A 13,803-nucleotide genomic window follows, 5' to 3' on the forward strand; every position below is an offset into this window, starting at 1 on the left:
TAGTAAATCGAATCTATTACATTCGATTTACTTTAGCATCACATTTTCTATAAATTGAAACTACTCAATTCGATTTATCATGGGCATAGTTATCAGAACCGAACCGGTGATCGAACCGGTCAGGTTACTGGGTCACTGGATTACTGGTTCAACCGGTGGGCCACTGGTCGAACCGGTCAACCCGGTATAATTAAATAATTATATAAAATTTAATTATTTTTTATTATAACTTTATAAGTACTTTTATTTTGTTTTTAAATTTTAATATTTTATTAATTAGTTTATATTTATTTTATTATTATGTTATTATAGGTAAAAACTCACATACAATTGTTTTCATGTGAAGTTGATATTTAAGAATCGTTAGATGATTTGACAAGTTTGACTAAATATCATCTAACGATTTTCAACTATCAACTTCATATGAAAACAACTGCATGTGAGTCTTTACCTATTATTATATAATTTATTAAAAAAATGATATTAATAAATATCATATAATCATGAAAAGAAAAAATAAATAGTGATTAATAAAAAAAATTTATTTATCTTCTTTTTAATTTGTATATATTTAATAAAATTTATAGTTAAATAAAATATAATTGATTTAAAAATAAGTGATTTTATAATGAAAATAAATTGAATATAAATAAAATAAAAAAATGCTATATGTATTATAATTTGTGTATAATTTAATAAAAAGCACTGCAGTTGAGTGGTACAATCTTCCATGTTATATTCAAAATCGCAGGGGTTCGAACCCTATGTTTGTCATTTTGGAAAAATTTCCAAAATTCCCAATCCTTGACACTTGGCAAGACATGGAGTATATGGAGCACGGTGGAACGCAGGAGCGCCGACGCGTCATAGGTTTCCCTCAACTGTGACCCGAGCGGTTTGAGTTCGAACCGGACCGGTTTTCACCGGTTTATTTCGGATTTAATCGGTTCGTTCCGGTTCTTTACCTTAAACGGTCTTCAACTTGGACCGGACCGATATTGGGTTCGGTTCACCGGTTTTTACAACTATGATCATGGATTATAAATCGAAGCATCTTGATTCGATTTACCATGGCCTACTTCACTAAAACGGATTTTTACAGTAAATCGAAACTACTGAATTCGATTTACCATGCACCTACTAATTTGAATCTAATTAATTTGATTTATATTGAACGAGTATAAATTGTATCAATTAAATTCGATTTATATAAATATGCAAACAAGATATTTATATAATTTATTTATATTTAGAATATTCATGTAAAATTGAAACTATTCGGTTTGTTGATGTGATTTACCCTTAAAATACAGTAATATATTCGTCACATTGCTTGAATTAAATTTATGCAGTTTTCTTTCCTTATTATTTGTTTGGTTGGCAAGTTAGTCAAAAATAAAAACAGAAAAATGTTTCTTTTGATGATCCAATGGGCCATGCGCATGGTTCTCGACTTCTCGTCACCTTTGGTAAGGGCCGCATTAGCTTGGTCTAGACCATTAGGACATTATCGGTATTATAATAGTTGAATGGGGTCATTCTAAAGAAAGAAAAATAGAACTCAAGACTCCGAGAGGGAATGTTGTACGGTACCGGCGGTGGACTTGCTTCTTGAGTTGTTGCCTCAAGTCTCAACGACGACCTAACCAAACGTCCAAACCACACACACAGAGTGAGCTTCTTTTTGTTGTGTTCTCTCACTCTAACTTTAACAAGCTCCAGTGTTTGTTGCTGTAAGCACCAATTTCCATTTCCATGTATGAATTATAATTTGATCTGAGCTTTGCTTACTATCCCATGGTGCTTCCTCGGATCCTCCTCCTATTCGCCCTGCTGAGTCATCATCTGACTCAGTCCGACTCGGCACCACAAGCCTTCAAGAGAGGTACCGGCCACCCTCAGTGGCACCACGGCGCCTTCCACGACGTCCGCGATTCCGTCCGATCCGATGTTCGCCGCATGCTCCATTCCAGAGCCGAGGTCACCTCCTTCTCTTCTCCTCATTTCCAATTTCAATTCCAATTCGATTTCCACTCCTAGACCTAAGTTTGATTTTGTTTGTATACTGTTGTTGTGGTTCGTGTAGGTTCCGTTTCAGGTTCCGTTGGAAGTGAATGTGGTTCTCATCGGTTTGAGTGGAGATGGAGGATATAGATACACTATCGACATTCATAATTTGGAGCAATTTCTGAGAACGAGTTTCCCCTCTCACAGACCCTCTTGTCTCGAGACTGGGGAGCTTCTTGATATTGAGCATCATTTGGTCTATAATGCATTTCCTGTAAGCTAACCTTCACTCTGCCTCATACTCTTACTATTTTTTTTTTTGCGTGCTCTCTTATTAATGCTAGCTTTTAACTATAGGCTGGGCAGCCTGAATTGATAGCACTTGAGAAAGCTCTGAAAGAGGCTATGATTCCTGCAGGAAAAGCTAGAGAGGTAACTGATCCTTTACTTGCCACTTTCTGCCGTTTCGCATGGTTTTATGAAATTTTTATCTGTACTATTTATTTTTCAATAGAGATGGTTCTAAAATTTGTTTCTACTTCCAGAGTGAATTTGGAAGGGAGGTACCTCTATTTGAAGTTGAAGCAACATCCGTGGAGCCAATATTTCAAAAGCTGTACTCCTATATATTTGACATGGATAGTGGGGGATCTTCGGTCATAGATATGGACAGACCGGTGCCAAATGCCATATTTGTTGTGAACTTTGATAAGGTATAATCAATATTCACTACCTTTTGCAAAAAGAAGAATGCAAGCTTTGTAGGTTGTAACATGTGAAGTAATAGAAAAGTTTATTTTTCCCTAGCTAACTACCAATGATCTAATTATGAACAAATGAATGCTTAAGTTCTTCATATTTCCTTCTTGTTCAGTATTTATGTTCCACTACATTGTGGAAGTTAAATTTAATTTTATTCAATTGCTAATTTAAAATATATTGAAGGTGAGAATGGATCCTAGGAATAAAGAAATGGATCTTGATAGTTTAATGTATGGCAAACTTCCGGAGCTTAATGATGAAGATATGAAAAAACAAGAAGGTGATTATATTTATCGTTATCGCTATGATGGTGGGGGAGCAACTCAAGTTTGGTTGGGGTCTGGAAGGTATGTACAAGTAACCTTGTTTACTGTTGAACTTCAGGTTCCCCTCCCAAAGTGTGTTTTTATTAGCCATGGAGGTTTTTACCGGCATAAACTGGTTGCAGTGCATGTTTATATCCTAAAAGTAATCATGGTAACTGATGTATGTATGCTAGAATGACCCTTTTTTGTGTGTGTTTGTGTGTTCAGATTTGTAGTGATCGACCTTTCAGCAGGCCCATGCACTTACGGTAAGATTGAAGCTGAAGAGGGAAGTGTCAGTTCTAGAACTCTGCCAAGATTACGAAATGTGATTCGACCAGGTGGTATGACCACAGTTTATCAATCCAGCAATGATATCTTTCTCGGGCAGCTTGCTTCTTTGATATCAACCACAGTGGAGCATGTTATAGCACCTGATGTAAGGTATTTGTGGTATCATGTAAGCATATAACAAGAAGTAAGAAATCACCTAATAAGTCAAGTTGGCTACTGCCATCCATTGGACCCTATAGCAAACCAATTTCAGCAAAGCCCTTTAGAATAAGACCTTCTAGAATTATATGATCTAAAAATTTTCTTATGTTTTCCTCTACTACTTTTAATTGCAGTATCTTCCATTTGACTAACATTTTCCTGAGCCAAGTCTTGTTACTTGACCAAACCTGTAATTTCAGTTTTCCCTTCATTTCTCCTAGGGATACATTGTTACCAGTTTCAGCTTTTCTTTGACTACCTTCAGAATACTTTTAAGAGCACTTGAAATGAATATTTAATTGACTTATGTATATTATTCTACAATCTCATCATGTTCTTATTGATATATTCAGGTTTGAAACTGTTGATCTTACTTCAAGATTGCTTATACCAATAATTGTCTTGCAAAATCATAATCGGTACAACATTATGGAAAGGGGCCATAATTACAGTATTAACATTGATGCAATTGAGGCAGAGGTTTGTTATTTCATTTTCTTCCAAGTGGACTACTAATTTTGGTTATCATGGATTTTGGAGAAGTGCCTGCTGCTGTTCTCTAGAACTGAGATTTAGTTCAGCTAGGCAGGATCAGCATGTGATTATTTTATACTTTTCCTTGGTTTCAGGTGAAGAAAATGCTCCATGATGGTCAAGAAGCAGTAGTTATTGGAGGTGTACATTCACTACATCGCCATGAGAAGCTTGCAATTGCTGTTTCAAAAGCTATGCGCGGCCATTCCCTGCAGGAAACTAAGAATGATGGTCGTTTCCATGTTCATACAAAGACTTACCTGGATGGTGCACTTTTAAAAGAAGTGGGTCCTGAATAGTTTTTTTAATCTGTCATTGTTAATTTACTCATTATCTTATCGGCAACATGGTCACTTCCTTTTGTGGGGTAATTACTTGAGAGGTCTCTACATATGTTTAGGTTTTGAACAATGAATACGCGTTGCACCTTCTTTGACTAAATAGAGAACATTGAGTGCTTAGGAGATGCACTATTGCTCAGTTATTTTGTAGCCTAAATGATCTTCTGAGGAACTTGCAGGATTCATTATTCAAATAATTAAATATGTATCCATCTTGAAAGATGCTAAATGAAACTTTCTGCTGATGTGCAGGAGATGGAACGCTCTGCTGATGTGCTTGCTGCTGGATTGCTTGAAGTGGCTGACCCATCTCTATCAAGTAAATATTTCCTTCGCCAAAATTGGATGGATGAATCTGAAGTGTCTACGGATTCTATTCTTAAGCATAAACCTCTCTGGGCTTCCTATGACTCAAAATATAGCAAGAAAAGGAAGAAGAAAGTAAAGAAACTCGGGGATCTGCAACCAACTTATGGAACCCGAGTAATTCCTGTGTGCGTGTACACCATTCTTTCTTGCATAAATGCATGTTATTGTCTATATTTATTAATAGGTCTACAGACACAACACAAGTTTAAATTATCACCTTTATCTATTTCCAACTGCTCTCTTATTACTAATTAAACTTTGATCCTTGGGATTTTTCATGAACAAGACAATGTTGGTAAATTGGCAGCCAGTTATTAACTATAGGTTTTATGAAGTTGGCTTTCCTAGACTTCATTTTGGTTTGCAAATTGAATGGAATATATGAATATCCTGAAAATGTCAAGAATGACTGGCCTAGTAAAAAGGGAAATAGTCAAGGATGGGGTTTCAGGAGCTCTATTATTTATTTGCTTAACCGAGTCACAGTTGTTATATATTGACTGCCTTTTCTTCTTTCTTTCTTTCTTTCTTTTGGTTAGCTTTGTGCTATCATTGGCAGACGTGGATCGAGACCTTATGATGGATGATGAAAGTATGGTATGGACAAGCAATGATGTTGTAATTGTGCTTGAGCATCAAAATGATAAGATCCCTTTAAGGTGAGTGAATATGATATGTGGATTTCTGTACTTGAAGTTGGAGATATATACTAACTATCTGGACATTTTAGAAGATAGGAGAAAGGGATAAATTGTCACCTTAATATATTATTTGTAATCTTGTGAAACCATCTGATGTTTCTATGTACAACTTCTAACCCTTTTTCCCTTGGGTTTCCTTGTGTCAATTTAAATACCAGTGATAATGTAAGATGGTTTCTGCTGTCTTAAAATAAATTGTCAATTTTAACTTTGTTATTTAATGTTTAAGTTTATCTTCTGCGAAGATATATTGCTCATCCATTGTGATTTAATTTTTAAAACAATATCTAACTGAATAAGTTTCTGAGAATGGAACAGCGTATGCACTGCTCTTAAGAGTCATAAAATCTACTTCAATCTCCAGTTTTATTTACCCTGGTCTTCCAATTATTGGTTGTCTTGCGAAACTTCACATCACTTTTCATTGTCTTGTTTGACAGTTATGTTTCGGAGACCCAGAAAAGGCATGCTCTTCCATCTCAGGCACAACGGCATATACTTGCTGGCCTTGCCTCAGTTGTGGGTGGTTTAAGTGCCCCATATGAGAAGGCCTCTCATGTACATGAAAGACCTGTTGTGAATTGGCTTTGGGCTGCTGGTTGTCATCCCTTTGGACCATTCTCAAATACATCTCGCATCAGTCAAATGCTCCATGATGTTGCCTTAGTAAATGCTCTCTTCATGTGCCATATTGAGTTTTATTTGCTAAGAACTATTCTCTAATTGGATTTTTATTCTTTAACAGAGGAACTCAATATATGCTCGTGTGGATTCTGTACTCCGTAGAATTCGGGAGACATCAGAGGTATTCATGCTTTCATTTGATTTTATCAATCAAAATTTATTCATGCTTCATTTAAATTATATAAATACAAGTGCTTGATTTATATAAATCCATGTCAATTCCGTACAGACTGTCCAAGCTTTTGCAGCAGAGTATCTGAAAACTCCCCTTGGTGAACCAGTGAAGGGAAAGAAGGAGAAATCAACCACTGAACTATGGTTGGAGAAGTTCTACAAGAAAACAACAAATTTGCCAGAACCCTTTCCTCATGAATTAGTTGATCGCTTGGAAAAATATCTCGATGTAAGCTAAACTTTGATTGCAGTTCTTGACCTGACTTATGGTCGTTTTTATGAACATTGTTTTTTGTTTATATGCATCTACCAGGGCCTTGAGGAACAGCTTGTTGATATGTCTTCATTGTTATATGATCATCGACTACAAGATGCCTTCTTGAACAGTTCAGATATTCTGCAGAGTACCATGTTCACCCAACAGTAAGTTAACCTGTATTTCTTTTATGCTGAGAAAAAAGACATATATGATGCTTAATTTTATTTCGTAGTGTTTACCTTTTTATAAATAAAATGGTGCTATTGTAATAAATACTTATAATTGTGATTGCAGATATGTTGACCATGTTCTGGCCTCTGAGAAGGATAATATGAGATGTTGCAAAATTGAGTACAAGTATCCCGTGCACTCTTCTCAAACTTACATCTATGGGGGAATACTTATTGCTGGGTTCTTTGTGTACTTTGTTGTAATTTTCTTCTCATCTCCAGTGCGGTGACATATGTTAGATTTTGACCCCAACAAGAACCGATAACCAGGCCTTATCACATTTTGGTAGAGCTTATGGTTGCCATACCAAATCGAATATATGCAACAATTTTGAATGCGTCAGTGCAGCACAAATTACAGCAACGTTGACTAGATTTTATGTATTTGGCATAAAAGTTGCCAGGAGGGTCTTCAGCTTTCTATTTGCTTAATTAACTGAAGAAAATCTCATGTACACTTTGTAGTCTCTTGGGGCGGGGATGAATGCTTTCAGTAGATGCGATTAAATGGATAACAATTGCAAATTCAATGGGTGAAATTGACTTTGGCCATAACAATTTTGTTGTGTCTAGAAGAATATTTGTTGAAGTCGCTTGTTTCTTGGCAACATGCATTGTCTTAAACGCTTCAGGACCATACTTGAGTTTAAGGCATTTCACAGAATTCAAAGTTATTCACAAAATATTAGTATTAACGATTTTTTTTTTAAATTTCATTTTTCACTCTTAACTTTTTTGGGTGTACAAGTAAAGTATATTTAAGTATTAAGAAAAATTTACACAGCACAGGGAAATTTTTAAGCACACAACATAGCCAAAGCTTAATATCTAACTTGTACTATACGAAAAGGAGATTGGTAAACGGCAAAACCTTAAAATACAGTAGGCTAGGATGTATTCATCGTCCGAATTTTCCCATCCTCGTTTCCGCCCCGTTTTTCATTGTAGGGAAATATTGCTCTTCATTTCCATTCTCCACAAGGCCCCATTCCTTGTGAGGACCACTTTCTCCATCTATCTTATAATTCTAACTAATTATTAATTTTTCATGTGAATAAAACTGCAAGTATTCATCCTATATAAAAACAGCAAGATTTTATACAAAATGTCTAAATAACAAGATAGTAACTTCTTTCGAAATGATGCAGTAAGGGGACGCAACAGCGAGCCAAAAGAGAGAGCAGTGGACGAGGTGGGAGACGCGGCAACAGAGAGAAAAATGGGCACGACAACAGAGTTACGGAAAGGGACGCCGCAAATAGAGAGCACGACGGGATGAAGGTGATTGCACCGTAAGGTGTGACGATGCAGTGAGAAGGGAGAGTGACCACAGAGTGGCTGCAGAGAGGTTGGATGGAGTATGGACAGCGTTAGGAATCTCTGAATTGAAGAAGGATTATGCAAACGGGGACCAGGAGTTTTAGGTCACGACGCGATGAAGGTGATGGCACCGTGAGGTGTGATGATGCTGCAGAGAGGTTGGATGGAGTATGGACAGCGTTAGGGATCTCTGAATTGAAGAAGGATTATGCAAATGAGGATTAAGAGTTTTAGGTTTCTATATAGGTGAGTTCTGTAGTGCCTAAATTGCCTAACTTCCCTTTTAAAGTAAAAAATAAAATATTTTTTTGTGAAAAAAATGTTTAAAATAAAAGTAAATCATGTACAATTTATTAAATATTATTTATTTATCTTTTTTAGTAACTTAAAGTACAAAGTAATAGGCACCATATCATTTACCTTCTATATATATATATATATATATATGTGTGTGTGAAATGACTAAAAAACATATATGAGAAATAAACTATTAAAAACAATTCAGTAAATTTATGAATTTCAGGGATCAGCGGAAACGGAGTAGAGATCCCCGCTCGGGTCTCCGCGCCTGCCTCAGGAGAATTTTGTTCCCATTCCATCTTTGCGAAAAAATTCTCCACAGTCAGATCCCATTCGAGACAGTCCCTAGGGATCCCCACGTCTCAGGAGATTTGTCATCCCTATTAATCTATTATACACTTAGTGTGTGTTTGGATTATAGTTTACAAACGAGAGTTTGAATAAAATTGATTTTGCAAACTTGATTTTGATGAAAAGTAAGTTTGTGTTAAAGTGATTTATGTTTGGCAATCTTTGCATCAAAATGAATTATAGTAAAATAAATGTTGTTTGGATTATACTACTCAAAATCACTTTTAGATAAAAAATTACTAAAATAGACACCAACTTAAATAATTTTTGTATATTATCTTATCATTTTAATTTAGATAATTGGATAGATCTTATTAATTAATTCTATAATAAAATTAATATTTATGCACTAAAATAAAAATAATATATAAAAATTGGCAAAATATATTTTTAATTAAAACTAATAAAATATAAATTTTAGAGAGTACTAAGAATAATTAAAAAAATTAAATATTTATCTTGGTAGTAATTGAAATAAATCAAAAAAAATTTTATGATATTTTTTATATAGTATATTTTTAGTACTCTTAGTACTCTTTTTTAGTATGTTATAATTTATTATTATTATTATTATTATTATTTACAATTAATTTTTTGTTTAATTTGCTTTACCTAATAGAATCAATAAATCATATTATAAAAAAATAATACAAACAATACAAAATATTACAATTATAAAAGTGTATAATATCAAATAAATAATTAATAAAAAATAAAAATAATAAATAATAAAAAAAGAGAGTTCATGTAAACAAAAATAATAAGAATTCCATAAATAATATAATAACATGCATAAAGGATAAAGTTGGTAAAAAGTAAATAAAGATGGAGTATTGATGGCTAGAAGACCGTTGATGAAACGCAAAAGCTTAAAATTGTAACTTCTTGAAAACCATGGTTTTGAAAGCAAAATCACTTCTGCCTTCATGAATAAAAAATTTGCCAAACCAAAAATTGAAACTTTCAAAAAGGTTAAACATGCTTCTTCTCTTGTAACGTGTTTGCCAAACACACCCTTAATAGTTAAGTCTTTTAAATCTAACTTGTTTCTAAAATATTTTTTCTTAATAAAAGTAATTTAATTTTTAAATATTTATATAAAAATATTTTTTTATTTAACAATTATATTTAAATATAATAATATAAAAATATTTTTTATATTTATTATATTAAAAATATTTTTTTATATCAAAAAATTTAAAAAATATATAAATTATAACTCCTACAAAAAAATTTTTTAATGTTTTTATTTTTATTATTAAAATTTTACTAAATACAATTTAGAAAATATTTTTTGAGAAAGTATAGGAGCCAATAGAATATTTGTACAATGTGTATAAGAAAGGTCAAGAGTTTGATCTTTGGTGAATCCCAAAATCAGCTTATGCTTTTGAGATTGGATAGTATAGATGATGTTCATTTTTTAACTCAATAACTTATTATACACATTGTACAAATATTCTATTAGCTCCCTAGTATAACTCATATCTTTTTATACTGACAAAATCTTTTATTAACAATTTAACAACACTTACATAAACTTATTATATGCACATAAAAATTCAATCACTAAATTACTTATTATAAATTTATATATAAATACATATATTATTTAACTCAATTTTAATATATATTATTTATAACATATAATTATATATTCTATACAGACGATAAATCTTTAAAATATACACTTAATATGGTTAAAAGTACTTTTATCTCCTTCCTCTTTTCTGGTTAGACATTACCCTTTGATAAGTTTAAACTCTTACGAGGCTTAACACTTAAAATAAGATTGAATTAGTTATGATTAATTCTTTAGATTCTTTTAATTTCATAATTTGTGTCATTTATTTTGTACATGAAGGTTTATTATGAATTAATTCTGGTGAAAAGAAAAAAAAAATGTCCAATCTCTTTTCATTTCTCAATCTGTCCAATTTCAAGTTCTATTATTTTTATAATTAGAAGGCTTGAATGTAAAGCTTAAATTGCATATTTCTGTTTTTGGTCAACAATCAAACAAACACTATCCAAAGACTTTAACTTCGTGAATTAATGAAGATATAAAAACAATTGTAGGAATTAGGAAAATGAATGAAGAAATCAGACATAGCTTTCTAGGCTAGCAATGTGCATCAAATTAAGCAGTATATTTACTGCTCAGAGCCCAGTGCTTATTTCATCATTTAAATACATTCGTATTATTCTCTTCGGCAAAATACATTTGACCAAAAAGAAAGAAAGAACAAAATAAATTAAATGGGAAGGGGAAAAAACCCTAGTAAGGGTTGAACTTGATCCTCAGCGAATATGCTTATAGCTGTCATCAAATTTTAAAATCAGGTCTCAAAGATTCCATGCCATCATAGGATCCGAACAATTCTTAATAAAAAAAACCCAAGCAATTAATCCAAGCAACAGAAAAGGAAAATCATTTTAAAAACAAAAGAAAAAAGGAAATTTTGAGGTGTAATGATTTTGCAGCTGTATAATTCACTGCGCCTGGGGCCAAAACAAAGGCGAAGCGACTCAACTTCGCTGCGGTAGATCTATGCCTCTTTTCTATCATTGATGAGGAAATAACCCATAATCCATGGCCCTTGAATAATAGGCATCTCAAGAGGCAAATGATACCAATAAATATAGAGAAATTTTGAAACAAAGATAAGAAAACGATTCAAGGGATTCGAACTTCAAAGACGAAAGCAGCGTAAACAAACGAAGAGTGCTCTACTGTTCTCCAATTCGCTGTGAAGTGAAGGCATGCTCTGATTTATATAATGGGAATAATATGAATTAGGGTTTTTTGCTCTGCGTTGTAAAAAGACAAAAGGAACCACACTTTTGTTCTCTTATTACGCATTTGCCCCTTACCTTCAAAACTGACAGGCCCATTGGGTTTCAGTCCGTAACTAACCTCTAACCCATTTATTTAAGGCCTGCCTTGTATATATCTGTTTAATCACTTTTTTTGGTGATAAGATAAACTCTTCATTAAGAATAGTTTAAAAATAACGTCTAATAAAAAATGACATCATTAATTTGAGAATAATAATATTCACTTCTAAAAAAAGTATTTACTTGGTAATTCATTGTCTTCTTGGGAATTTTCTTTCATGTATTTAAATTTTAAAAAATGCTACATGGCTGACAAAATAATAATAAATAAAATGATGGAGATGATTTATGACATAAAGTAACAAGACTCACTTATCTAAGGGATAAATGAAAGTGCTTATTCTTACCAAATTTTTTGGTTACGTAGCTTTTAATGAGAATCAGGAATCGTCTATGGTAGGGAAACTTGAAATTGGTTCTTAAGACCATCTCCAGTAGGGAACTCATCCCAGTTTCTGTTTATGGCCCACCTGTCATAAAAAGTAACTCCACATCAGCTTTTGCATCATAAACAATAAATAGGAACTCAAAGCATCTATCTCTTCTCGATTAGGAGGAACTAACTTTAGTCCCTATTGTGGTCCCACTTAATTAATTAATTAAAATACTTAAAATTAATATAATTAATTTTTTTCAATAATATTATTTAAATTTATAAATTTAAAAATAATTCATTATTAAAAGATATTAATATTAAATAAATTCATATATAATAATAATACACAATATATAATTCGAGATTATACTAATTTATAGTTTTGTGTTTACAACTGCTAATTTTAATAATATCATTAGCATTTTAAATTTTAAAAATAAAAATAACCAACTCAACTAAAAATTATTTTATAAGGTATAAAAATTAAATTTATTTTTTAATGTAAGTAAATTTAATTAATTATAATTTAATATAATAATATAAATAATATTCAATATTAATTATAATATAAATAATTAATATAAATTATTAATTAAATAAAAACTTAATTATTTAATTTAATTAATTATTTAATTAATTATTATTTAAATAATTAATATAAATTATTAATTAAATAAAAATATAATTATTTAATATAATTTTTATTATAATTATTACTAATTTAATTATTATTTAATTATTTAATTATTTCAGATTTTATATTATTATTTTTTTATAATAACTTGCCAAATCACAAGTTATTATTGGTTAATTTGAGTCCCTGTTTAGAGGGACTCTCTTACTTTGATTCTTGTGCGGGAACTCACTCCTTCTTTCCTCCAATGGTTAGAGTTCCTATACGTCAGAAAAAAGTCAAAGAGAAACTCACCATTGGAGGTGCTCTAATGAACCAAGTGAGCATATTTTAATTTAGTATTTTTTGTTGGTATTGTATATAAAATTGTAAATTTACAAAGTTTGACTTTAATTCTTTAAGTTTGTGCTAATTATAAAATGGTCTGTTGAATTATGTAAAAATTTGATAATTTAAGCAATATTAGTTAAAGACTACTTACATGTTACATCTTTTCAATTAATTTTTTTGGAAGGATTAAAGATTTTTCTTAATATTATGAAAAATAATATTTTCGGTATTAGTATTAAAAAACAAAAATACTATTTTATTTTTAAAATTATTTAATTACATTACAAATTAAAATTTGATGTTTATTTTAAAATATTTAAACTCCAAAAAAAGTTTATTTAAAAAAAAAAGAAATTGCAATTGTTTAATATAGTTTGATAAATATAGGTCGACAAATTTTTGTTAATAAGAATTTTTTTAAATAAATTAATTAAAGTAATTATTTGTTTAGATATTTTTTGAAATATTTATATTTTCTTTTATTAATACACATTTTTTAAAAATTTAAAATATTTTAAGAATTATATATCAATAAATTATTTATTTATTTATTTATTACAATAATTTGAATTGGAATGGATGGAAAAATAAATTTAAATTGATGTAATATAAATTTTATTATTTTAAATAAAATTAATTGGTCTAATAAAGAAGAAAGAAAAGACATAAAAAAAGAAAATAAAAATACTTAATTGAATTTGGTTATAAAAATAATTTGATCGTATAATATTTT

At 31.1% G+C, this 13,803-nt stretch overlaps 1 protein-coding gene and 2 non-coding genes across 3 annotated transcripts; 1 reads left to right on the forward strand and 2 right to left on the reverse strand.

Moving 5' to 3' along the window:
- Positions 1-1,531: 1,531 nt before the first annotated feature.
- LOC107639273 (uncharacterized) lies at positions 1,532-7,469 on the forward strand. Its single transcript, XM_016342759.3, has 15 exons — positions 1,532-1,980; positions 2,087-2,281; positions 2,365-2,439; positions 2,553-2,720; positions 2,953-3,116; positions 3,303-3,518; positions 3,923-4,049; positions 4,199-4,387; positions 4,697-4,938; positions 5,353-5,472; positions 5,955-6,180; positions 6,260-6,319; positions 6,428-6,601; positions 6,686-6,795; positions 6,926-7,469. The coding sequence occupies exons 1-15, from the start codon at positions 1,798-1,800 to the stop codon at positions 7,089-7,091; spliced, it is 2,415 nt and encodes an 804-aa protein (XP_016198245.1). The 5' UTR covers positions 1,532-1,797; the 3' UTR covers positions 7,092-7,469.
- A 3,463-nt stretch (positions 7,470-10,932) lies between these two features.
- LOC148578778 (small nucleolar RNA snoR118) lies at positions 10,933-11,022 on the reverse strand. Its single transcript, XR_015904384.1, has one exon. It is a non-coding gene; the product is annotated as a small nucleolar RNA snoR118 (small nucleolar RNA).
- Positions 11,023-11,129: 107 nt separating this feature from the next.
- On the reverse strand, positions 11,130-11,203 carry LOC148578779 (small nucleolar RNA R66). The gene has a single exon (XR_015904373.1). It is a non-coding gene; the product is annotated as a small nucleolar RNA R66 (small nucleolar RNA).
- Positions 11,204-13,803: the final 2,600 nt, after the last annotated feature.

The sequence above is a fragment of the Arachis ipaensis genome, chromosome B1 (assembly GCF_059453495.1).
Source record: "Arachis ipaensis isolate K30076 ecotype BB chromosome B1, ASM5945349v1, whole genome shotgun sequence".
Lineage (NCBI taxonomy): Eukaryota > Viridiplantae > Streptophyta > Magnoliopsida > Fabales > Fabaceae > Arachis > Arachis ipaensis.